Consider the following 23,662-nt stretch of genomic DNA (forward strand, 5'->3'; position numbering starts at 1 on the left):
TTTCATTTGTATTTACTGAGAAATTGATTTTTACCTGAACAATACACAAATAAATAGATATCATTCAAATAAAATCATGCATGCAGTTTACACATGACAAAGAAAAAAAAACAGAAGCTGAATGTAATATCACGGAAAAAAAGTAGAATATATCCACCAAAACTTCAATGAGACTATTAAAACAAAATTAAATTGATTAGTCTATATAGTCAATATTCAAAATGTATAAACAATAAGGACAAAAATTGATACATACATGTACATAATAATCTCTATTAGCTTCTCATGCATATGAATAAGTTGTTTGTATTTAAATAATACAATATATTGAATAAAAAAAAGTAGTCAGGTACATGCACTTCTAAGAATTAAATATATAATGATTTTGTATGATTAACATAAAATTGCAAAACCTAATTTCATTGGAATGAAAAGGCAGCTTTTGGTTTGTGACGACAACATGCAACACAGCATGTGAAATACAATTGAAACCCAGAAGATGGATTCAACATATTCCTGGGATGATTCATACAGCTTTTTGTAAAGTTAAAAATCAAACTTCACAAAGTGTACACTTGAAAATGACAAGCTACATGTATGCATGATTCTCAAGCAAACAGGTGTTGAAATGATGATCAACTTATAATTGAAGCCAACTCCAATGGTAATTGTTTGGAATACAAGATTTGTCAAAATATCTGGGAAAACTTTGCAATTGACATTTCATATTTCAAGTAATCATAATATCACGGGTAGTTACATGTATGCTTACTGGCTTAGTACCTCATTAACGAGTGTACAATTGTCTCTTTAAAATGTGTGATTTTGCAGTAAAAAGTTAACAAAATGTTTAACTAGGTTAATGTTATGAGAATAGCACCAAATGACTTCAACTCATCAAATCTCATATTGCATCCTGTTGACTGCATTGCTGTGGTGCTTATCATCAGAATGTATTCATTCATTTATTTATCTATATTTTCTTTTACCAATGTAGTCCCTTCAGGTACGTAAACTGATTTACACCAGGTCAGGGCCCTGGGAATAATCAAAGATCACAATGTCCCCAGAATCATGGAAGTGAACTTTGCGGAAGGTCCTGACATTTTACATCAAGCACCTATAAGTACTCTGCATCTTCATTCATACATCAATGTTCATCCCCCATTCCCTTGTGTTACCACTGTTGCTCTTTTGTATAATTTCATCATAGTCTGAAATGGGTAAGGGGTGGGGGTGGGGATGGAGGGAGCATGTCCAGTAACATCTTCCTAAGAAACATATATGAAGCAGAGGTGGTGTCAGAATTCGAGGGGAGAGGGGGGTAAGATGAACTGAAGATGACATACGTGTATTTGTACATTTAATTGAATAACGGGTAATATAGAGTAACAAAGTCCACGGTTCTGTAACACAAAGTTTAGCGATTAATGGTACATGTACGCTTGATTTTCATGATTGATTGTACATTGAAGTCAATGCAATGATCAATCATAAAAAAAATGTCCACAATGATTGCACAGCTTTGTGTTACAGGCTCCAGATTTATCTTTTTTGATAATCAAGTTTATTTTCCATGTTTTCTTCTTCTTTTTTATCTTTCACCAGTTGAAAATCATGGGGGGGGGGGTGGTAGCAGTCACCCCTGCCCTGTTATGAAGTATATTATTCTTATAGTTTATGTAGCGTATGAATATCAGTAAGAACAGACAAAAATTCTTGAATGATTCACAAAAACAGGACAATTTTAATGTAGGTGGGAATTGAAGAGAAGTACAGGTTTCTGTGGAGAAAGGGAAACTCAAAATATGTACACATAAAAAAAAACCTCAAAAAGATTGCAATCTAAAACAACCACCAAAGTCATTTCACTAATGAGCAAGTGAGTTGTTCTAATATTTGCTCCTCCAAACAAATTAGCACAAATGAATGAGACCATGTCTAATATCTGGAGAGCTTGACAGTATTTTTTTTATACATGTAAAGCCATACAAAAAAAAAAATCCAAATTTGTTGTGCTTTGAAGCTGTATCCATGAAGTAAAATGCTCTGTGCTTTGGTGCATATCAAAATGAATGAGTTTCTAATCCATGCACAGATGAGATTGCATATATTGCTGCAGAAAATAGAATAAATCTATTTCGGTCGAGTCTAATGAGGTGAATAACATCTTGTTTATGAACACTTACAAATTGGTAATTATGTTTTGTAGACTATACTTTTATTGGTTTCTTTTAATGGCCAGCCTCTCTCTTCAATAAATGAGAGTGAAAATAGAAATTTTCAAGTTGGTTCACAAACATAAAAATAGAGATTAAAATTTGAGTAATAAATGCATTTGAATGCACAATTCTTAGTATATAAAAAAAGTTACTTGTACATGCATGCCCTTGAATTAAAAAAAAAAAATGATTTGTGGCAATATCATTTTTAGTTTTTAGCACATCTTTTGTATGACCCCCCCATATATCGACACACATACATCTAGGATAGTATTTTCATAGCATGTACATGTAGGTCAATGACCTCTAGTTTAGATGACCACACTATGGAATGATTGTTGCCAACAGATCAACTCAATCCAGCATATACATGTAATAGTGAATAAAGAATAATAAAATACGATTTCAAAAATGAATTTCAATGAATGTTGGTATGTTATCTTTCTCAAAAAAGAAAGCTTAATACTTATAACTTTCTCAGGTCAAAGACAGGAAAAGAGATTTAAAAGGGGGGGGGGGTGGTCTCCCATTTTGGTACTCGTATCTGAAATGAAACTTAGCAGGCAGGCAGGTGTTTGTTGGGTGTTTTTTTTTTCTAGGGGGAGGGGGGGGCAAGTCATCCAGTGTGTATACTGTAATCTTATCACTAGACCAAGAAGTAATCATTATTCAAAGAATCAAAATATCACTTTCTTTAATAAACATCATAAAATATATGAACTCATTTTTCCCCCAAAAAAATAAAATGGCTCACCTCATTTGGCAACCCTAAATACAAAATTGTGTAGTGACACAAATGTATCTACAGACTGGTAGAAAATCATCCAACAGCAATAAATTCTGTTGAAGTACTTTTGTGCAATGATATTGCAGTAGGTAATAAAGACAGCCATTCCTAGAATTCAGAGTCTGCCAAAAAAAACTTGCTGAAGACCTTGCCATCAATATTCTGCATCATAATCTCTAATACCAAACAAGGTTCAAGTTCTTTCCTTCTCCAGGGCTGCTTTATCTCTCTATCTGATACGCAATCCTCGGTATGAATGTTGATCAAGAAATGTCTCTATCATGTGGCACTGGCATCAAACATTAAGTAGCTTTAGTGGTCTTGCTTTTGCTTTTGGCCGATCTTTTATCTCTTTTCTTCAATCCATCCATGTTGAGTTTCATCACATTTGCGTAAGCCTGCAAGTAAATAACAAGAATAATAGAAAATGGCTCAACACACGATGACATGTTTACGGTAAAGTCCCGTTTTCTGCGATACAGAAACAAGACAATATTTGAGGAAAATTTGAAAAGAATGCGGAATTCACTGCAAAAACACAATTTTTCATGCCAAAATATTTGAATTACTAAAATATACTAAGTGACAACTATTAATATCTGTCAGTCAGACAATTTCACAGTGTTTAGCAATAACATTTGATTGCTAATTCAGCTTTATCTGCAATGTGTTTTAATAATGGAAACTTCATTTTATCTAGGATATTCACAACTTAAAATTGCCTTATCATATTTATTGTAAATATAACTGAAAAACAAAATATGGGGATTTCTGATGCTCAGAACACAGAAGAAAACAGAATTTACATTTTTATTATTTTTTTTAAAACAGAAAATGGAGACTCTTTTCTGGTGTAAAGAAGAAGATAATGTGTAAGCTGAATTAACCATAATACCATTGTGGGCGTTGTATCATCAATTCCTTCAGTTTTACACCAGCTTGCAATGTATTAGTATTTTGAGAATTGGGGGGGGGGGGGTTTCAGGAAATGACTTGTCGGATAAAACGTTTGACAAGTCCTTTCATGAAACGATCCCCAGATTCCATCACTTTTTACTATGATTCATCCCACATGATTCCAAAGCATGTAGGTAAGATGATCAAACCAGTGTTATCAGTGTTTTTATATTTACCGACTACATGGAATAATCTCCCCATTGATGTACATGAGGCACCATCGTTAGAACTGTTTAAGTCCCTCCTTAAAACCCATCTCTTTTAAATCAGTTTCACCGTCCTATCTTTCGCTACCATTGTGTTTTGTATGAAACTATACCGCTCAGTTGATTTGCATTCTTAATCATATTGTGTTTAGATATTTTAACTCGGATTATTTGAATTTACTCACCCCTTATATCTAATTTGTATATTCGCCGATTACAATTGTAATTTCTTTTACTGAGATACCTTGTACTTATATTCTTCTTTCTTTTCTTTTCTTCTTTCTTGGTGCTTTGAAACATCCGTATAAAGCGTTTTATAAATTTTGTATATTATTATGATTATGTGTGTAATATTTCATTGTCTCTACATAAACCTAACCCTGTACAGGAAAAATAGCAAACTTCAAAATCATGTCTACATGATCCAAAAAGTAAAACTTTCTTGACTATTGTAAATACATCCTCTATCACACATCCCTCAACCACACATGAAGGAAAACTGAAAGAAAGACTGAAAACATAAAAATAACAAAATGAAATAATGGGCAAGCAAGTAACCGAAGCTTTTCAACACATTGAATAACAACTTAAACTTTAATAAGGATTTTAACTCCTCAAAGTGGACCTTGTTTTCAAACAATCCCACAAAGTTGATACATGTAATATCCCTCAAAGTTATTAAAGTCAATTTTATTTATATACATGCACATGTATTACACTGCTTACACCTTGGATAATTTCTGTTCTCCTAATCAATCCACATAATGCAGTCGACACCATTTCTAAAACAACATTACCGAATCCCACGGGCAGTCATCAAACCAAGTAATTGCTTTGTGGTGAAGTGAATCCAAGCAATACTCTGCTCTAAATATCAGTGTTTAAATTTAACCTACATAAATAATCGGACATCTATTTCTGTCCTTAAGTCTAGCAAGCAGCGTCATCACCATTACCTGTCGCAACATCTATTAAAGTAAACAGGTGAGCTTTGAATCTTAATCTCTCAATCAACTCATCATGGTTTTAAAAAGTTCAGGGGCACCCCCAAGCACCTTCATTTTACTATCCCTTCGGGGCACCCAATCCCTTATCTTCTTCTAATTCGCTCTGACCATCTTCAATTAATTTTTAGCCTGGGGCCAAGCAACAAGATAAAGCTGCATGTTTCCCCGCTGCCTAACGATGCATCAAGCTGTCATTACCAAGTTGATTAGCCCCTTGATGCAAGTCAACACACTGGCGACTAACATACGTGGCGGCCCAATGAGTGGGAAACAAACTGGTCGAGTGTTTGCTTTGATTCGGCAGTGACGGCAATTCGGTAATGAGAAGATTGATCACATTTTTCTGTTTTCTTGGATCAACATGATTATCCCTCACATTTTTTATTACTTGTGAGTGTACATGGTCATAAATGATAGATAGATGGCGCTTTTCAGTTTTTTCACATCAAGTGAGCTCTTGTACAGTATACATATTTCAACTGCAATCTGTATGAATTGTGCAAGTTGCAAATCAAAGCAGTGGTCCAGAAGGTTACTTCACCAATTCTCAAGCTTTAAACTTATCTAGCCCCCTTCTTCATTTTTGGAAATTAATCTGTTATGCGCATCCAAAGTTATGCAAAATTTCATAAGTGCATGTCAGACCTAAATTTGCTCAAAACCATGATTTCATGTACAAAATCCAATGCAAATTTTGCATGTAGCCAAAATACATGAATGTAGTTATTTTTACCTATACTGATTAAGAGCAACTGATTTCATATCAATTATGACTGAAATAGTGTCGCCAATGATTTCCTAAAAAAACAATAAAAAACAAAGTAAAAATAAAAAATTTAAAAACGATAAATATATAAGAAATAAATTTGATATGGCCATTTTTTTTATACAAATTTATAAGGAATCCTAAAAAGAGTGTCCAGACCAAACTTTCGTAGTTTTGAAGCTATATTTTAAGATTAACAGCAAAATTATCATTCTATGCATTAATTAGCAATATCAATTAATTAAAATTAATTAAAATAAATATGAGTAAATTTGGTAAAATTACATGAACCTATCCAATCTTGGAAATTACATGTGTACTTCACAGGTGATGTGTGCATGCTAATTCTTGTTGCGAACATCCCAGAGGTGTCTTCTTTGTTACCTACTTACAGAGTAATGAGAGTATGCTCAATATAATCAATACGCGTCGTGGTCGAGTGGTTCTCACTCTCGCCTTTCAAACAGAGGGTTGCGGGTTCGAATCCTAGCCATGGCGTGTTTTCCTTCAGCAAGAAATTTATCCGCACTGTGCTGCACTCGACCCAGGTGAGGTGAATGGGTACCGGCAGGAAGTAATTCCTCAAAAAAGCTGTGCGCACCAGAATCGGTAGACTAGCTTAGCTGGGGTAATATAGGAGCTCCTAGAGCACCTAGCAAGGAGGACACGTGCACTATACAAATCCTATATTATTATTACTTATTATTTATATTTCTAATTTGATATCAACATCAAACATGCATAATTCATCTTCATACAAAACAGTTCATTGGTGCAGAAATTTATCCAAGAAAAATGTACAACATACAAAAATACATGTTTTGAAGAATGACAAAAGCCTTAACCTCATATTTTAATAGGCTATTTCAGACCAGGTTTTTTAAAGTGATTTTGCAATAAGTGTATGAAATTATGTTTTTGACTTGAACTCATTTTATTACCAAGTAGAAAAATATTTTTTTAATGTTGATTTTAACTTATCTGACAAATATCTACAAAAAACATCATCTGTATTCCATTGTTTATTCTTTATGTACATGTACTTTATTTTTTTAATTAACTTTGTCTGGGAACCTTTTTGCAATCATAAACAACATAGAATGAATACATATAAACTTGCAAGAGTAAACTAATCTTACATTCAATATTCATACAATTTGCAATAATTTTGTGAAAAAAATTTATGGGTTTACAAGCATGTATTAAAAGCCGCAAAGCACTGTAACAGTGTGACAGATTTCGGCAGAAATGGTGTCAATAGACGTGAAATAATTAAATGTAAAATAACAAGAAGTAACGCAGTCATAAAATTTCATGCAACACTTGCAAAATTCATCAAGGGCGTTGTCAATTTGACCTACCCCTTAATGTCCTTCAATTTATAAAATAGGGATTTATTCAATAAAATTATCTACATGTGCTTGTCAATCAGTTTGTATACATATCAGTCCATATTTTAGATTTTACAATAAATACACACCGAAATAGAAAATATGCATTTATATAGCACTATCAAGGCACACTAGTATTACTACCATGGCTTTAGCTTGGGCAAAACAAAGACTGAAAAGAAGTTCCTAGCTTTTTTTCACATTGTTGTTACGACTGTGAAATAGTCATTTTTGAAAAATCTAGAATTAGAATGGGCTACTCACCATCTGGAATTTGGTTACATCTTTTGAACTAATCTGTGAAGTGAAATAAATTAAAACAAGAACTGTGGTTGGAAAAGGTTAAGTCATCAAACATTGTGCAAGTCACAGAGGTGGTTATTACAGTGGTCTTTAAACATAATTAATAAAGATGCTTTTGTTGCTGAAAATGATAAATATTGACTGGTTCTTCATCCATGTTTGGCAGTTCTTATTCTCAAGAACCAATTTTTTTACATTGAATCCCCCACCACAAAAGAAATGTACATGCTTGCTCTCTTTCTCAAATTGTGCAGAACAGTAAAAGTTACTACACAACTACACTGTACCTTGCCAAAGAGGGAGCTCTTCTACTTGAGAGAAATCACAAGATTTAATACTTTCCTCTAGACATGAACAAGTTCAGATATGTGAAATCGGCAATAGCCCTATGACAAAGAAAAAAATGTGCTAAAAGTTTAGAGAAACTTCAGGACACTGGCGGATCCAGGGGGGGGGGGGGGGCACAGCCGGCCCATGACCCCCCCCCCCCCCTTTGAGAAGCAAAATTAAAATTTGTAATGTACAAATACCATTAAAACAGAAGTGTGCCCCCCCCCCTTTGAAAGTGAAGACCCTATTTTTTTTTGCTTGTCAAATTTTTCCTCAGAAAAATGTGCCCCCCCCCCCCTTTTGAAAAATCCTGGATCCGCCCCTGCTTCAGGATGTTAGATCTACTTGAAACTTGTCAAAAGTGTGTTGCAAAACAAATGAAGGCTTTGAAAGCCCGGTTTCCTGGAATTAAAATTGAACACTTTAAATTAAGCATGATGACATGCTATTATTCCTACAAGCAGGTGTGTCATGAAGCTGTTTGTACATGTACTAAAAATATCAACCGGTAAACACTTTGAAGTAATATATTCGCAATATTTTTACACAATGAGTTTACATGTAATGCCATTCTTCTCATTCTTCCTCTCTTTCCCGCTCTCTCCATTTTCGAACTTCTTTCCTCTTTATTTCCCTTTCCTCTCTCACTTCCTTTATGTTTTCTTTATCTTTTCTTGGATATCAGTCTCTATATTCATTGTCAAAATATCTATTCGAATGATTCCTATGTTTATTGTGTATATTTGTATATAATTTACAAGTTGTTTCTTTTGTCTTTTTTTTTCTTTTTGACGAAATACTATTTTGTTTTTGTTTATTTGCTTATATTCCTTGCATTGTATATTTGTCTTGTATCATTTTGTACTTCTTGTTATGAACAAAATACTGGCAATCGCCAGTGAAGTTCTAATAAATTCAATTCAATTCAATTCATGTAACAAATTTCTTAAGCCACAACTGGTGACCATTTCTTGTGCTATATGATACATGTATATTCCAACCTGGTGTCAACCATGTCATGGAACTGATAGAACACCTAATATGTTCCAGTTGCCTGTAAAGTTGAGCGTAACTTTACTAACAGCCTTATGAAATACCATCCCTGTTCTTCCTGAATTTTAAACCCAATTCAATTTCTCAACTACACTCTGCAATCTTGAAAGCTTGATCCTTTAAGATGAAACAAACCCTTATCGAAATGTACTGCTCAACTTACCACTGTAGATAATTTCTTTTTGCCATTGGTTGCTCTGAACAAGCATTTATGTTCTGATTGGTCAGACACTGAAACTCTTTCTCCTTTGGCTGCCTTTGGCTTGGGTTTAGTTTGACCATAATCTGTATTATTGAAAAACAAAGTATGGTAGTGGATCATATTACCAAACACTTTTCATGAACTCACTCATATCAAACACATTATTCTCATGAAATTCACCAAACTTTCACCATAATTATACACAATTACCTACAAAATAAAACTATGTAAAAATTTTGCCGAAATGGCTTTTCTTTTTTACGATATTAGCTTTCAATCAGAACCCTCTTCGCATGTGAAATATTTTAGTCACTTAAAAAGGTATCTTATTACCGAATGTGTGTTTTCTATGGGAAAAGTTGAGAAAACAACAAAATCACTGATAAGTATTTTGACCATATTTTACTATTTTTAGAATATTGAGACTTTGAACCATTTTTCATGTCCTTTCTATTCAAGTTCCCTTTGGAACTGGAAGGATGTTGCAGAGTTTGGAGCGTATGAAATTATTTTCTGACACGTACGATGCGCACGTTCGGTAATACAAGGCCGGTCGTTAATACAATCACTCACTATACCGTAATTTCTTCATCTACAAGACTACATGTACATGAACAATTGGAATTTATATCTTTAAAATTGTTCAAAACATTCAATCATCAATCCTATGCATTTATGCAAGCTATACATTCAGGGAACTGAATATTACGCATACAGATATGAAGCATGACAGTGAATTTCATGAATAAATGTTAAGAAGTATATTTGTAAAAATTATCAAAAGTACTCTTCATATAATCTATATGAACTGTATCAATTACTAGGTTATCTGAAAAAGGGAGAGAAAAGGTCAGAATATGATGATTATAATGAAGAAAAGTGTATTTGCATTAATACTAATATTTCCAATATAAGAGACTCACATTGCTTCATGGTTATGTAGACCGATCCTGATGTCCTACACTTCTGAAAGAGTTTGGTTAATTCTGCTAAGAACTGCGGGTAAACAAAAATAACATTCAGTGAAAAGATTGTAAAATACTTGAAATTAATATCAAAACATAGTTTCATACATCACATGATTTACTTTAACCTTTCACATTACAAGTTTTATGTTGTAACAGAATGATATTGCAATTACATGAACATCTACCTTATTAAATATTGAATCAGAGATACAGATACAGATGTAACAATATCTAGACATTCATTTCTTTGTAGCAAAATCAATTCTAAACCCTCAAACTTGAATATCCTCACAGTGGGTAGAACATATTTCATGTGATATTTCATTTATTTTTTCCATCTTTTTTAATTACAAGTTGTCAATAAACTCTATTCCATTAACGAGTGATGGACGAATTTCAAACAGATCGAGGTCTGGAGCTCACCGGGGTACCTTACACATTAATACCGCATTGTCCCAACATGATGGCACTGGCTTGCAATTGTTCTTTGTACTGTACAAAGGCCAGGTGAGCCAGACTACACAAATGCAACCATTTCCCTTTGTGGCTGCACCCCTCAGGAAAATAGTCCCATTCCAGTGTTACTTTGGGAACCATAGTTCCAACCACCTCCTCTGACGGCCACACAAATTTGTTTGCTATCATCGTACCATATATTTTAGGAGACGTCTTAAGTGGGTATGGGCTAAAATTGTTCAGGTTTACATTATTTTACCGACATCGCACTATATCATGAGTTTATTATTATTATTATTGAGCACCATAGAAACAAATACCATCAAGGTTTCTCATCAAATAACAAAAAATTGAATATACAGAATTACAGTCCACTTTTATTTGACAACTTTGTTTAATATGCGCCAAAAGTTATTTTAGGTATCACGAGGAATAATTCCGCAAATCTAAGCAGCTACACAATACCAATGGGCTGATCACTAAGCCTGACAATCACTATCAATCTCTAACATTTATTTAGAGAGACTACAAGAACTTCAAAAACGTGCAGTCAAAATCGTAAACTTCCCCTTTTATGCCCATTCTTATCCTATTTTTCATTCGCCTAAAATTTTAGATATAATTCATGATATGAACCAATATGAAGTGGGACTTTTTATGTCTGTTCTAAAAGACTTTCACCATCGTTTTTAAATTGAATTGTAATATTCACGAATATCTTACTAGAAATGCTGCAAACTTTCAATTTCCTAAAATAAGAACTTGCCTATCACATAAATCCATCTTCTTTCACGGCCAAGTACCTTGGAATTCTTTGCCAGTTAATTTGAAGAAAAAAATGTTCATTTACTTGTTTCAAATATAACCTTAGAAATTTCTTAAATGATAATTAAGCCTGTATGTAAACATGTATTTTATATTTTACTAATACTACGTTTGTCTGTTTGTCTTTGTAATGTCTTCTAATTGTTTAATATATTACATAACTTCTGATATTGTCAATAATTGTCTTTCCTCTTAAAAGTAATTTTGGTCCGGCCCTATTATAAGGAAGTCTCTTTCTTGGCTGCTTCCCTCTCAATGCCTTTTTTCTTTCTTTTCATTTCTTTTTAACTTATAAACTTATATGTCTTTGATGTTATGTATTCTTTGTTCATTTATTTTATTATGTTGATTTCAAGCAGAGAGAAATAAACTTTAATTGCATTGAATACATCATTAGGTTCAACTGTCTGGCCATCTTCTAAAAAAGGAAGGGTGTCAAATTTCCCACTGTGGGATTGCAGATTCTTTTTGTAATAGATCGAAAATGTGCGATCTCGGCGGTAATATTACCGGCAGAAGTCACTTCCCCCTTACGTGTTTTTTGGGGTCGCGCATGGTATCCACTTGTCAATGAAAGTGCCCCCCCCCCCCCCGGGCAGTTATGCATGCAAGTCCCCTGCCAGTGCAGGTCAATATATTGAACCGTCCAATATTTGGGGACTTTACTCTTCAGACTTAGTTAATTTTCGTTAACAATAACAAGTCAAAATATCAAATTTCAGATTGAAATCAAAAAGATAAATACCAGTTTTGGTAGCGAATTCAAAATGAGTTCGAACAGAATCCAATAAAATTACCACCTTTGTTTGTATGAATAAAAAATATGTGCCAAGTGGCTCTGGAAGAAAATGCGTAATTGCTGAGAAATGAGCAACATGAGCATGGAATTAGCATGTAGACAACATCGGCAATAAAGCCAACACTACCCTTGCCCTCTTGAGGATCAACTCTATCCAACTCAAGACAATAGCTTACTTTTCCCTCGTGAGACCACTTGTGGAATATACAGCACCAATCTGGGATCCATACACCGAGAGAAACATCTATAAGCTTGAGATGATCCAGAGAAGTGAGCTCTGCAAGATTCACCCTCAACAGACATCACAATACATCCAGTGAAACTGAAATGTTGAGGGAGCTGACTTGGCACTCACTACAGCAAAGGCGAGAAGTCCTCCGTCTGGTTCACTTCGTCAAAATGCACCACAACATTGTTGATTTCACCACTGCACCTTACATCACGCCTGTCCGGAGAGCAACAAGGCATGTCCATGCCCAAGGCTATCAGCTGCCTCTCTCTAGAACTGAACAGCACAGACAGTCATTCTTTCCGCGCACTATGAAGACATGGAATACCCTACCACCTGACGTAATTTCCGCCCCATCAGTCGAGTCCTTCCGGCAGAGATTGATGGTGATGCAGGCAGCCTAAAATGCCAGCCATTGTTTTACTTGCACCTGTGATTTTATTTTTGTTCAAATGCACCATCAAGCACACGCACCAGACACACAAATCGCCTGTATTATGAAGGACACAGGTCTACCCTGAAGAAGGAATTCCATCAAATGTCAGGTATTTTTCGGAGCAATATTAATACACTATCCAACATGTGCTTTCCTGTGTTAGTGATTATCACCAGTCCAGAATTATCGGTTTTCAGCTAAAACTTCAAGATTTCACAAAGATAAGACATATGTTTATTTCAATGTACCAGATCTATAACATTGTGGCAATTAACCTTCTGTATCGTTCAGACAGCAAAATACCAGGATTGGCACATCACGCTAGCTACCTCAAGTGTAGACCAAAAGCTTCGGTCTCTGTTATGTTGGTTGTTCAGCTGAACTCCGTTGGCTTCACTCACCAAATACAGAGACCGAAGTTCTAGCGCGATCTGTACAGGGGACACAATGGCCATATGTTTATGTAGTAAATGTACTAAGTTCGGATAAAACAGGGAGGTGAAGTTGCGCGACAGCCGAGGTCAGTCACTGATTTTTTTCCTTTTAACTTGATTTTTCCCCGTTTTTTGGCAATTAAAGGCAAGAGGGAATATTAATTCGTATTTCGGTCGCATTAAATTTCAAAAGTTTTATTCATTAAAGACAAAAATTGAAGAGCCCCGACGGGGGGATTTAGCATTGAAAGTCCCCTAATGGTGGCTGCACGATAGCGAGCCGTCTGTGTACGAGGAGAAATTGAAAAAAATTGAAATAATTAATAAAAAAAACTCCTCGAAACAGACGGCTGCCAGCTGTCTACCTCAAGTGATGTTCGTGCAGGCTCCACATCACTACCGCTACACTATGCTCCACCTACCTGAACATCAAGGTACAAAACCCGCTCGAATACTCCGAGTGGCAAAGGTGGGAAAAAATGCATAATTATTGTAAAAATTATACGTCGAAACAGCATCAAAAAGCTTACCGTAAACTGGGGTGACTTTGGACACAACAGAGAGAGGTGTTGTTTTGTTAAATAGTAATGTTGGTGATAATTACACTGTTAAAAAAAACCAAATTTTAAAGAAAACAAGTGGAACGCCTCTGGCAGTCTCGCCTGCATTACGCGATTTAATATAGCAGCAGTGCTAACTTTGAAAACTACAATAAAATAATCATTCACAAAAACACCATTCATATAATGACATAATACCACGTTCATTGACCATAAATGACATTTGAACGGTGACTTAAGACTTGTCAACTACACCCATGTCCACATTTCATTCACTCTATCCATAAACTTTCAAAGTTATGATGGCAATTCAACAATTACCCCAACATGGCCTAAGTTTATTGACCTTAACTGACCTTTGACCTTGGTTTTGTGACCTGAAACTCACAGGGGATGTTCAGTGATACTTGATTACTCTTATATCCCAAGTTTTATGAACTAGATCTATAAACTTTCAGAGTTAGGATGGTAATTTAACAAATACCCCCAACACGGCCAAAGTTCATTGACCTTTAATGACCTTTGACCATGGTCATGTGACCTGAAACTCGTACAGGATGTTCAGTGATTTTTGATTACTCTTATGTCCAAGTTTTATGAACTAGATCCATAAAATTTCAGAGTTAGGATGGTAATTTAACAAATACCCCCAACACGGCCAAAGTTCATTGACCTTAAATGACCATTGACCATGGTCATGTGACCTGAAACTCGCACAGGATATTCAGTGGTACTTGATTAACCTAATGTCCAAGTTTCATGAACTAGATCCATAAATTTTCAAAGTTATGATGGTAATTCAACAAATACCCCCAACTTGGCCAAAGTTCATTGACCCTAAATGACCTTTGACCTTGGTCATGTGACCTGAAACTCAGGCAGGATGTTCACTCATACTTGATTAACCTTATGTCCAAGTTTCATGAACTAGATCCATAAATTTTCAAAGTTATGATAGTAATTCAACAAATACCCCCAACTTGACCAAAGTTCATTGACCCTAAATGACCTTATGATGTCATTTCAAAAACTTAACCTTCGGTTAAGATTTTGAAAATAATTCTCCCAACATGGTCTAAGTTCATTGACCCTAAATGACCTTTGACCTTGGTCATGTGACCTGAAACTCAGGTAGGATGTTCAGTAATACTTGATTATCCTTATGGCCAAGTTTCATGAACTAAGTCCATATACTTTTCTAAGTTATGATGTCATTTCAAAAACTTAACCTTAGGTTAAGATTTGATGTTGACGCCACCGCCGCCGCCGTCGGAAAAGCGGCGCCTATATGCAGGCGAGACAAAAAGGAGATTTTGCAGAAAGCAATAACAGAATCATTCTGTAAATTAAAAAAAAACAGGAATTTTTCTTCAATTTAACAAAACAGGTCTGTTAAAAAAGGGGAAAAGGGTCTTTTATTCAATGAAATCTGTAAGATTCCATGCACCAAATACCAATTTCCTGTAAGATTACGCAATCTGGTAAGATTACAGGTGTTCTCGAGACTCTGCTGCAGGAACTTCTTTTATTAAAGGATAAATTTTCTAACAGTGTACATTTATATAGCGCTTCATATGTTGGTTTCTAAGCGCTATATAAATGTAATTATATCCCTTACTTAAGATTGTTGTATTGAGAGTGTACACAAGGAGAAAAGGAATAGTTTTACTACGAAAAACGTTTGCCATGAATTAGTTCATTTTCCTTGATGACGTCACGCATAGTCCATTTTTTCCCTAGGGAAAAAGTGAACTATACATTTTTTGACCCCCCCCTACCTCGCGATTTGCGAGCTGTGCGGCGCGATGCGAGCAGAGCGCTGCTCAGCAAAATGGTACTCTCCACTGCATGCCATGCGAAACTTTCGGCGAGCTGCACTAACCAGGTGCGCTCGCCGAACTGACAATCCATACGGCAAGACTTATTATTTTCTCAACTTCTCAACGATTGTTCTATATTGACTTATTAAAAATCGGTTCGCTGTAAAATGGTATGAGTGGAAGGGATATATAAAACAAATATACAATGACCCATTCTCGGAACAGGCTAAAACTATTCGCACTGAGGAACATCACATAGTACTATTCTCCCGAGGGCCATCGGCCCGAGGGAGAATAATACTATGTGATGTTCCTTCGATGCGAATAGTTTTAGCCAGATCCTCGAGTGTCATTGTATATTTGTATACTATCACCCCCATTACTATATTAAACGAAACAACACCCCTCTCAGTTGTGTCCAAAGTCACCCCAGTTTACGGTAATTTTTTACTTTACACCCTAATTTCCCTCCATTTCCATCCTCCAGTTAGCCTAAAAATTGGGAATTTAGAGCCAACATCGAGTTCCTCACACTTACGCTCACTCACGCTTATTTCAAAACATCGCATGCGCATGCGTGAGGGTCTGAGCTCGGACCCTCGCACGTGCGATGTTTTGAAATCGGCAGCCAATTATTTATACACGCCGAACGTGTGAAGAACTCGATGTTGGCTCTAAATCATCAATTTTGAGGCTAACCGGAGGATGGATATGGAGTGATATTAGGGTGTAAAGTAAGAAAATAAGCTTTATTCTTTTTTTAAGTCGTTTCGACGTATGATTTTTACAATATGCATTTTTTCCCACCTTTGCCACTCAGAGTATCCGAGCGAGTTTTGTACCTTGATATTCAGGTAGGTGGAGCATAGTGTAGCGGTAGTGAAGTGGAGCCTGCACGAACATCGCTTGAGGTGCAAGCTAACTTGATTTTAAAGACTTTCTCACAAAATAATCGTTTGTTGCAACTCTACTGTCGAGCTGTCTTGGCTTAACTTAAGTTTAAGTGCGCGTTCTCTTTCCGCACAAGTATGAAAATTTACTCTCCCTGCAATTCCAGACTACCCCCCCATGCCATAATTCATTAATTGGCTTTGCCTTTGCTTTGTCAATCTTTCTAGTCTCGCAGTACTACCAGTACCAGTAGTATGGCAAGTTCCCCCAAGTCTGCGCAGTCCCCCTTGCATTGTCTGCTCACACAAGTATCTGCGCGATTCTCACTCACACGTATTGCGAGGTTAGTATTAGTATACTAACCTCACACCACGAACCGCGTTTGGCAGTGGATTTCTAACTAGTGGGTCGCGCGTGCTGGGATCTCACTTCTTGGGTCCACAACACATGACTTCTATGGCTTGATTTTTCTGTGCGCGGCGGCATGTAATGAACCCTTGGGTGCGCGATTCTAGTAAAAGAAGATATGCAACGAGCACAAACTTTACACATGCAACTGCAAGGCATAGACAGGTATTCATAAAAAAATCCAACTCAAAATGGTGGAAAAATAATGAATTTAGGCCTTAGTTAGGGCATTTCATGTTACGACCTCAAAGTGCAGCCTTTCTCATCAAAATCCCTGAATCGTGTGCAAAGTGAATGAGTGCGCAGACACGGGGTACCATTTTTTTTTTCCAATCTGAAAATGACTGCCCAAGGTTTTTTCAAGAAAATCCTTAGTTTAATTTTCTTTCATTTTTTTAATGAGAAATTTGGTACACTTACTCTTGATAATATAAGGAACATTATTAAAGGAGAATGAAACCCTTGAAACCAGCTGAATCCATATCAAAGAGAAAAATCTAAGAAACATATTGTTGAAAGTTTGAGGAAGATTGAATGAATAATAAGAAAGTTATGAGCAATTGAATATTGAGATCACTAATGCCATGTAGATCCTCCCATTGGCAATGCGACCAAGATCTGTGATGTCACACACGTACAACTCCCTCATTACTTTAGTACTTATTTCACTTATATTCTCATTTTTATATATAGAGTCTATCACAAGGTGAGGTGTTCTCTTTATGAGAGGACAAGTACAGAGGTTTCACAACATTATCATTGATGAATCGTTTGTCACATCATTAGAATGAGCAAAAAGAGATGTTTTGGGGTATATTTTCAGTGTCCAAAAGGGGAGAGTTGTTCATCTGTGACATCATAGATCTTGATAGCATTGCCAATGGGAGGATCTCCATAGCATTAGTGATCTCGACATTCAAATGCTCATAACTCTTCTATTGCTAGTCCTATTTTACTCAAACTTTTGTTGATCTTATTCTTTGATTTTTCTGCTTTCACAAAAGCTAACTTGCTCCAAGAGTTTCATTCTCCTTTAACTGAAAGATTCTGTGAAATATGAAGAAATTCATGTTAAATCTTAACTTAAATTGTTAGGTGCGCAGACTTGGGGCCCACCATCATACCACAGCGGTGGCTTACTCACATACCCACCCGAACCTGCGGGTAGACCGCTCTCTCGTTTCCGAGCTCCGCTTCCGCACGAACGCACAGTCAGTATACGGTACCGGTACGGATACGGTACACACTCACGAAACGCGACATACCGTATGTTGCAAACAAATATGTTGATAAACATTCCATATCAACGGCTCTTTTCGAGGTGAAGCGATTTCCTAATACTTACCTGATCATTATCAAGGAGTACCATGGCGACTTTTCAGTATTTTTCCTTTGGAACTTGGTTTAAAAATGAAAGAAATTTACGTCTGTCATGTGTCCTTTGTAATTGGGTGATTTCAAGTACGGTGTTCGGAGTTGGTGTTGGTGTTGAGAGCGTGAAAAGGCTGCTGAACCGAGCCCCAACACCGAGCTGAGTTCAGAGGAGCGATACCGATCGCGTTATCGATATCCTATGACGTCACGCCTCTGTGCTGCGCTGCTGATCATCTCAACTTTACGCAAGAAATTCTCGACGACGAAATTGAAATCGGGAATAAACTGCAATAAAATCTTATCGTACAGAATGCAAAGGTTAAAATCACTGCAATAATCAGAAAGCATGAATATTATTTTTCACGAAAATGTGTAAAACTCTAATGATTTGCGCTCATCTTAAATGTAAAAGATAATTTTACGGGGATGTTTCATCGTGTTCGCTGCCTGTTCGTGAGCTACAGTTCATCAACATCAACACCAACACCGAACTTGAAATCACGATTTTCCCAATCCTTGGGGGTTGGTGTTGGTGAATGGGGAAATTGCACGTAGATCGTCAACACCAGCCGCAGTGCTGGGTTCAGCAGACGACATTCAACACCAGCCTTCAACACGAACTGCCGGAAATACGTCATATTTTCCGAGGTCAATCCCAACACCAGCCTGATTTCAAGTGCGGTGTTGTGGCTGGTGTTGGTGTTGTCACAACACCAACACCAGATTTCAACACCGTACTTAAAATCACTCATTGTATACGTGTGATGTACACGTATGGTGTTCATAAAGGAAAAAATTAAGTGGAAAAAATATATTTGCTTCCAGTCACCCCCCCCCCATCAAAGGGAGCATTAAGTGTGTTGAACTTGCTTTACTGATGACCCGAAAGGTATAACGTTTTCATTAAAAAAATCATGACGAGGGTCGATAGTACATATTGTCAGTTAATAAACAATGCGAGCGCAAGTTCAAAATAATTTGCGATAATACCTGATCGAGAACAAATTATTTTCAGCACTTTTCAAAATCATAAATTTGATGCATACCTCACTAAAAATGATTTACTTCGGGTCAATGTGGAGCCTCTCACTTTGAGTTGGCAGCCCTAAGCATGATAGGTCACTTTTTGCCTTAGTTTCGGTTCAATTATAAGCGCCCGTTAATTAACATTGCGCCCCTAAACTTAACCCCCCCCCCTCCGATTTTAAACACCGAATTAAGGCCCCTAACTTAGTCAATTTGGGGCCCTAGTTTTAAAACCAATGTGGCGTCCTTTAACTTACGATACGTTTTCCCGTGCCCATTTTTTTCTCAATTTCTTTCACCTTTTCTTTTTCTTATTTCTTCTATTTTTTCTCTGGCTTTTCTTTCTTTCCTCTTTTCTCGCTTCTTTCCCCCGGCCTGTACGTAAATTTCCTTCCTCTCTTTCCCTTTCCATTTTTTGTTGTACATTATCGCCTACCCGGAGAAGGATGGAGGCCGGGGGTTCATATGAATTTGTTGTGTTCACTTAACGCGCACCGTGGCAAATCCCCTATTCCGCAGTCAAAAACTTGACAAAATAGACCCATTTTCGGCTCTTTTAACTCATATCTCAAAAACCGCCCGAGATTTTTCACGGGTAGTTCAAACGGTTTCTTAATCTTAGACTTGTTCTTCATCTCATGATATCTGTCATTTTATATTCTGATTAAAAAAACAACCGTGTTTTTTTGACTGAAAATACACAGTTTCTCGTGTTTTTGTGTGAGAGAAGCACTTTTTGCACTGTTTTGGGCTCGATCTTCTCTTACAGCGTCTGACTTTCGTATCAAAATGTCTCAGTTCAACGACTATCAGATAGACAGGTTGTAACTCTTTCTTGTGATATAAGGTTCAACCTAATTGGTTGAAAAAAACCGCCGTGTTTTTTAGGTCAAACTTTACAATCCAATGAACTTTTTTTGTATTTATCACGCATAATCTACGTTAATTGATTAGTCGCACTGCGCACGATTGTCTATTTTAGTATGCCTATCAACTCTTTATACTCTTTCCTCTCCTATCAAAAATTGAAAGGGGGTACAATATCCTCGTCCTAGATATAAGAAGAAGAGAACATTTCCTTTTCATTACATGTAAAATCATGCCCATTCTTGAAAAAAAAAATTCGTCACTTCTAGGTTAAACTTTACAATGCAATTAACTTTTTTGTTCTTATCATGCACAATATCCATTAATTGGTCGCACTGTGCTCGATTGGATTTTGGTATACGATGTTCAACCCACTGAACTAAAAATACGTGGAAGTCGTGTTCACCCAAGCAAAACAGCGCCGGCGAAATCGATAAGTCACGTGACCGCCGCCATTTTGCTAGGTCAATTGTTCGAGAGCGCGCCGTAGAAGGCAATTGAAAATATGTGCAAGATGCAATATGTTTTCTCTATAAATATAAAATTAATAGTGTGGCAAAGTGTATTTTAATGTCATTAAGCCAATCATGTACAAACATATTTCTATATGCACAATGTACTGGGACCTGGTAATTCATGTAGTTAAAAAAAAGGGTCTAAATCAGGGTGACCAGATTTCACAAAATGAAATACGGGACAATCGCCTCATCAAAGAAGGCTACACGATGTTATACTTGTGAAAAAAATAAAAAGAATTGGAAGGGAGGGATAACGAAAGAATGAAGGAGAGAAAAAAAAGACGAAAGAAAAGAAATGAGAAAGAAGAAAGAACAAATGAAGGGGAAAATAAAAGCGGAAAGTTAGAATAATCAAAAGGATGATGAAAGAAAGAATAAAAGAGAAAAAAAAAGGTTTCCGTCATTCTTTGAATTCACCCAATATAGAAAGAAATAAAAAGAAAGAAAGGGAAGATGTGTGAAAGACAAAATAAGAAAAAGGAGGAGGAAACAAAGAATAATGGAAAGAAAAATGTTTTTTTTTTCTTTGAAAGAAGTAAACGGGAAGGGAAAATGAAGGAAGGGGGAGGGAAAGAACGAAAGAATAAGGGGAAAGAAGAAGAAGGAAAAAAATAGAGAATGAAAGAAAGAATGAAAGAGAGGGAGGAAAGATTGAAGGGAGGAGAAAATAAAAAAAATAATGGAAGGAGAGAAAAAACGAAAAGAAAAAGGTGAGGAAGGGAGTAAATAAAAGTATAAGGAAAGAAAGAATGACGGAAATAAAAATGGCAGATACGGAGGAAGAAGGAAAGAAAGGAAATTAAAACACAGAAAGGATCAGGAAAGAAAGGTATGAAATATTAAAAGATGTAGATGGAACAAAAAAAAAAACAAGGATAGAAGGATGAAGGATAAAAAGGAAAGAGGAAAAAGTTCAAACTTCAAGCAAACAAAAGCAATCCAGTCATCTAACAGAAATGATAATGATAGTTGGTGTTTTTTTTTAATTTTGGAAAACTAAGTGGTTTAGAAATGAATAAAATTTCAAAGTGAAACATTGTCAACTTACAAATGAGAGGAAACAGCGCCGGCATCCTACACAACAAGACTCAAAAAGCTAAAACAACTGCATGTAGATCCCGTTATGAAAACTAACAAAAACTTGTTCCTCCGATCCTATTAAATCAGTAATCTGAGAATTATGATCATAAAAATTTTCCACCGATTTTGTGATTATTTTGGTGGAAAAACTGTTTATCATGTGAGATTGTTTGCATCATTATGCTCCGATCCTACATGCATAGAGCCTGTTTCACACACATGCAGGCAATAATACTAACCTCGTACTAGTGTGAGTGACAGGCAGGAAGCCAGCTCGTTTGCAATGTATTTGGTTAGGATAAAAATCACCCACAAAACTTGCAAAAGTTTTAGTTATCGATTTATTGTTGTCTCTGCTTCGTCATTCTGTTTGGTTATGTGATGAAAATTCGTCACTTTTTAATTTATCAACTATATTTTGTTCAATATTCTAAAAATACGGGACAGATATGTCCCGGGAAGGGTTTGTCGGGACGCCGGGACAAATTAAGGAGCAAAATACGGGACGATCCCGGGAAATACGGGACGTCTGGTCATTTGACAAGAGGTAGTGGTCTTTTTGTACAATTTTTGACTTGTGGAATATTTCATACTCACCAGGATATGCATATAACTGGTATGTGAAAATAAGCGAAATTTAGTGCAACAACTTTTTAAATGGAATTTCCATTGCTATGACTTTCTGATTTGTGCTCTAATAGTAAACTTGTTAGAGTTGACTTGGTTTTGTTTATCCATCACCCATTCCTTTATGTAAAAGTGTATTGATGTAAGCACATGTCGTGCAACATCCATGCTCTTCCAAATTAAATTTCATAAGAATTCAAATTCTATTGTGCCCATTTTTACATACACGGTACTTTATAGTAGATATTTCCTTGCTGAGCACACGAAGGTCCAACTTTGAAGGCTCATTAAAAGTAACAACCTTCTTGCCCTTAAACTTCTATTCAATTTTTCACCCTGAATGTGTGATTGAAGAGTATGAGAGGGAGGGAAGGGAATATTTACTCAAAATTCATATAAAGAAAGTTGAAGGAAAAATTGTAAAGATGGAGAGAGAGAAAAAGAAACAGACGATCAACGAGAAGAGATGGAAAGAAGAGGAAGATCAAAGAGAAAGAGAGAGAGAGAGGGAGAGAGAGGGGAAATCGAGGAATGAGAAAGAGGTGAGGAGAGAAAGGCGAGACGAGAGGGAGATAAAAGAGGGCTCGATATAAGGGAGATGGGGAAATAAAAGAAAGATATAATTATGGGGAAAGAGAGAGAGGGAATGTAAGAGAGAGAGATGAGAAAGACGAGGAGATGAGAGAGAAAGAAGCCAAAGAGAAAGGAAAATAATAAAGAGGGAGATCGAGATTATATAAAGGAGAGAAATAAGAGAGAGAGGGGCATGAAAGTAGAAATGGAAGAAATAGAAGGGAATGGAGAGGATAAGAGAGATGGACAGAAGAGGAAAATCAGAGAAAATGAGATGAGATGAATAGTTGAATGAGAAGGGAGGTTTAAAAAAAAAGCTAGAGAAAGGGACATGATTTCTAATCGTTAAAAGATTTTTTTTTATGCAACCAGCTAGGCCTACTCAGAAAGCATATTTGTTGTGGGGCCTTTCCTTGTCACAGCGTGCGCGTGAAAAAGGTCGAGTTTTTTATGATTTCATGACTGTATGTTTACTCCCCTTTAATACAAAAATGTGACTAAATCAACATTTTCAGTTATGAAAGTATTCGATAACATATAGTTCATG

At 36.1% G+C, this 23,662-nt stretch overlaps 1 protein-coding gene across 1 annotated transcript; it reads right to left on the reverse strand.

Moving 5' to 3' along the window:
- Positions 1-1,220: 1,220 nt before the first annotated feature.
- On the reverse strand, positions 1,221-18,897 carry LOC129264283 (signal recognition particle 14 kDa protein-like). Its single transcript, XM_054902133.2, has 5 exons — positions 18,396-18,897; positions 10,148-10,220; positions 9,186-9,307; positions 7,601-7,633; positions 1,221-3,407 (listed from the first exon to the last, which is right to left on the reverse strand). Exons 1-5 carry the CDS (start codon positions 18,417-18,419, stop codon positions 3,312-3,314), a joined length of 348 nt encoding a protein of 115 aa, XP_054758108.1. The 5' UTR covers positions 18,420-18,897; the 3' UTR covers positions 1,221-3,311.
- Positions 18,898-23,662: the final 4,765 nt, after the last annotated feature.

Source organism: Lytechinus pictus, chromosome 7, assembly GCF_037042905.1.
Source record: "Lytechinus pictus isolate F3 Inbred chromosome 7, Lp3.0, whole genome shotgun sequence".
NCBI classification, from domain to species: domain Eukaryota; kingdom Metazoa; phylum Echinodermata; class Echinoidea; order Temnopleuroida; family Toxopneustidae; genus Lytechinus; species Lytechinus pictus.

Excerpts from the sequence above, each read along its gene's own strand:
- LOC129264283 (XM_054902133.2), bottom strand. The coding sequence starts at position 18,419 with ATGGTACTCCTTGATAATGATCAG. Across the intron at positions 10,221-18,395 it reads TACTCCTTGATAATGATCAG|TTCTTAGCAGAATTAACCAA; the intron begins GTAAGTATTAGG and ends GTTTACCCGCAG. Across the intron at positions 7,634-9,185 it reads AAAAGAAATTATCTACAGTG|ATTAGTTCAAAAGATGTAAC; the intron begins GTAAGTTGAGCA and ends TTCACTTCACAG.